Here is a 3,184-nt window from a genome sequence, read left to right as displayed (position 1 = left end):
GGTTATTTTGCCCCAAGTGGCACAATTTGCTCCACAACAAAGTGCATGTCCAAGCATGTGCTCTGAGGCAAAAAGCCCCGGCTCAAATTTGCACTGCTTCTATTTGAGCTGCTGCAGGCACAAGTGCTTGCATGTGTGCATGCGCCCACCCACATTAACCTGCCACATGTAGCATGGGCATTCCCCGGGGACAAGTAGCAACAACACAAGGTGTGCCCTTGTTACTTGTCCGTGCGGCTAGTAAAGCGACCAAAACGCTGGCTTGCATCCATAGATGCTTCTCAAGCAAATCCCGGGACGTCATTCTCCCCTTGTACTTGGCCTTGGTGAGGCCACAGCTGGAGTACTGCGTCCAGTTTTGGGCTCCACAATTCCAAAAGGATGTGGAGAAGCTTGAGAGAGTCCAGAGAAGAGCCACGCGCATGATCAGAGGTCAGGGAAGCAGACCCTACGATGACAGGCTGAGAGCCCTGGGGCTCTTTAGCCTGAAAAAGCGCAGGCTCAGGGGTGATCTGATGGCCACCTACAAGTTTATCAGGGGTGACCACCAGCATCTGGGGGAACGTTTGTTCACCAGAGCGCCCCAAGGGATGACGAGGTCGAATGGTCACAAACTACTTCAAGATCGTTTCAGGCTGGACATAAGGAAGAACTTCTTTACTGTCCGATCCCCCAAGGTCTGGAACAGCCTGCCACCGGAGGTGGTTCAAGCGCCTTCATTGAACACCTTCAAGATGAAACTGGATGCTTATCTTGCTGGGATCCTATGACCCCAGCTGACTTCCTGCCCTTTGGGCGGGGGGCTGGACTCGATGATCTTCCGAGGTCCCTTCCAGCCCTGATGTCTATGAAATATACACCACATTCATACACTCTACTGCTTACTAGACTTGTTAGTGATACATTTTCTAACCTGTTGACTACAAGATGAAAGCTGAGGATGTTTTTGCACCTGTGACTTAATCAAATGTTTTAGTCTGGTCATCAGTGTAGCATACAAGCATGGTATAAAAATGCAGACATGTTCTACTTCCCATCCCACGTGTGCATTAAAGAAGTCTTTAATTGAATGCACGGCATCTATCAAATCTGAGAAACTTAGAGCCCCTCTGCATGTTAATTTATGCCCTGATTAACATGTGAATTACAGCATCAACGGGAAGGTTGCTACATGTTCACCTAATTTAAGACGCCATAAAATGGCAAACCAAGCACAGAAATATTCCACATACAACACAGAACATGTTTATGGCTGGATTGTATGGTGCCTTAAATTTTGAATGTCAGGGACCTCAAGCACTATTTACACCTGTAGCATCTCGTGTCTTTTATGTTTGCAAGGTAATTTCAGTGTTTTATGGTTCAGTGTATCTGATTCTTTTAGAAGGTGTTCTCTCTGGAGCATGTCTTAATAGGTTAGTCAGATTAATTTGCTTTTCTACAAGCAACCTGTTATTTAACTGTCTCTGCTGTCCTTTGCATCGTGATAACTAATTTAATTGAAGGTTATAGGAAGCACAAATATGCCCTAGTAAAGCATTTGTACCAAACTATGTGAGAAATTATTAGTTTATATGGATAAAATAGGAATTAGTAAAAGATGTGTAGAGTTGGTAAGGCACTAATGTTGAAAGGCCAATGCTGTGCATGAGGGAAACTCCTAGTGGAGTTGGTCTTGAGACCTTAAATATTTTCATTAGTGACCTTGGCACAAAAAGTGGTGTGTATTGATACAAATTTTGTTGAGGAGACACAGTTGGGAGACATTATCAATATAGAAGAGGATTGAAATATCATACAATTTGAACTGACCGCCTTAAAGACTGGAGTAATAGAAACTGGATGAAGTTCGGTAGTACAAATGCAAAGTCCTGCACTTAAGAACTGATGCTGATTTCTTCTGTAATCCTTCCCTTCCCCCAGCAGCTCATTTGGTCAAAACCAGTTCTTGCTATAGCATGTGAGTGTAGATCTCCTCGGTGAGAGCTGCCTGCGGGCATTTCAGCCCTACAACTGTACTACAGGCCTGTCAGCTTGTAAAGTAAATTTGAACTATCGAAGAGCATTTCCCACCATTTGTTCGCAAACAGTTAATGCAATTTTGATCTAACTCTGTGAAGACAAAATGTCACTTTTGGAGAAACCCTAAGCTGGAAAAGTCCAGGATTGTCCAGGGTATGAAACCTGCACGTTATCTACGATAGTCGCTTCCTCTATCAAAGGAAATATACTGAGAAAATTACTTTTTAAATTGAAAGCAAAAGGCTTTTCTTTAAGCTGAAATAAATGATGAATTGAAAACACAAATTCATGTAAAATAAATGTCCCCTTTCCTGGCATCTTGGATAATGTGAGGCTGGCTCTGCTTTACTGAAGGTAGAGCTATCTGAACACTTCCTGATGGTAGGTCTTACAAAATGACCTTACACATCCATGACTTCCCTCTTATCTGTTCCTAAAAGTCTTACCTTGACAGACCTGGCTAATAACCTGCAAATTTGGGACCACTGAAATCTGTGGCATGTTCAAGTGACTCCTGAGGGTTGGATTTAACTGCTTTTAGTGGTTTAATACCATCAAACCTCCTCAGAGATGTCTTAGAAATGCTGTTCAGCATTTTACAGGTAAACTGAAATTGTTAACTCCCCTTGTTTCTTCAGTGCACCTAAGCCTAAAGGAAAGAAAGCTAAGGATATGAAAAAATCTGCTAAGGCATCTTCTGAGTCTCAAACAACGGTGAGTACAAAGTATTTAAACCTACAGATTCTTAACTTTTTGGTAAATGGCATAATGCACTGAGAACAAGGCTTTCTTGGTCTGATACACCCAAGGCTTTGGGGAGAAGGGAGCTGGGGGGAGTTGTTTTGTTTTTTCATTGTCCTATAGAAGACACTTCCTGTTTCTGCCCAAATCAGAATCTCAGAAAATCACTGTCATGTGAGCGAGCAGCTCAGGTTTGAGTAGACTGTCCCTTAGCATGCTGCTCAGCACAATCAGCCCCTCTTCTGTAGTGCAGTTAAAATATTTAACAGTACTGGCTTTGTCCTCTTGTTATGAACCTAAGTACATATTGATGAGTGTTTGATTGTGTATGAGGAAAGCTTGAACTATTAGATGTAGTCCTGTCAGCATTCACTCTGTTCCTCTGTAAGAGTAGTCATCCTTATTACAGGAACATCTGCCA

At 42.8% G+C, this 3,184-nt stretch overlaps 1 protein-coding gene across 2 annotated transcripts in view; it reads left to right on the top strand.

The window, feature by feature from the left end:
• Positions 1-3,184, top strand: part of DNAJC21 (DnaJ heat shock protein family (Hsp40) member C21) — a 21,351-nt gene that overhangs the window by 16,645 nt on the left and 1,522 nt on the right. For both annotated transcript variants that reach the window (XM_025192629.1, XM_025192630.1), the window contains exon 10: positions 2,661-2,736. In XM_025192629.1, the coding sequence (XP_025048414.1) occupies positions 2,661-2,736 (76 nt within the window). The remainder of the gene's footprint in view (positions 1-2,660; positions 2,737-3,184) is intronic.

This window comes from Alligator sinensis, unplaced genomic scaffold (assembly GCF_000455745.1).
Source record: "Alligator sinensis unplaced genomic scaffold, ASM45574v1 scaffold536_1, whole genome shotgun sequence".
NCBI classification, from domain to species: Eukaryota; Metazoa; Chordata; order Crocodylia; family Alligatoridae; genus Alligator; species Alligator sinensis.
Note: the sequence above shows the minus strand (reverse complement) of the source record. Positions and strands in the feature narration are given on the sequence as shown.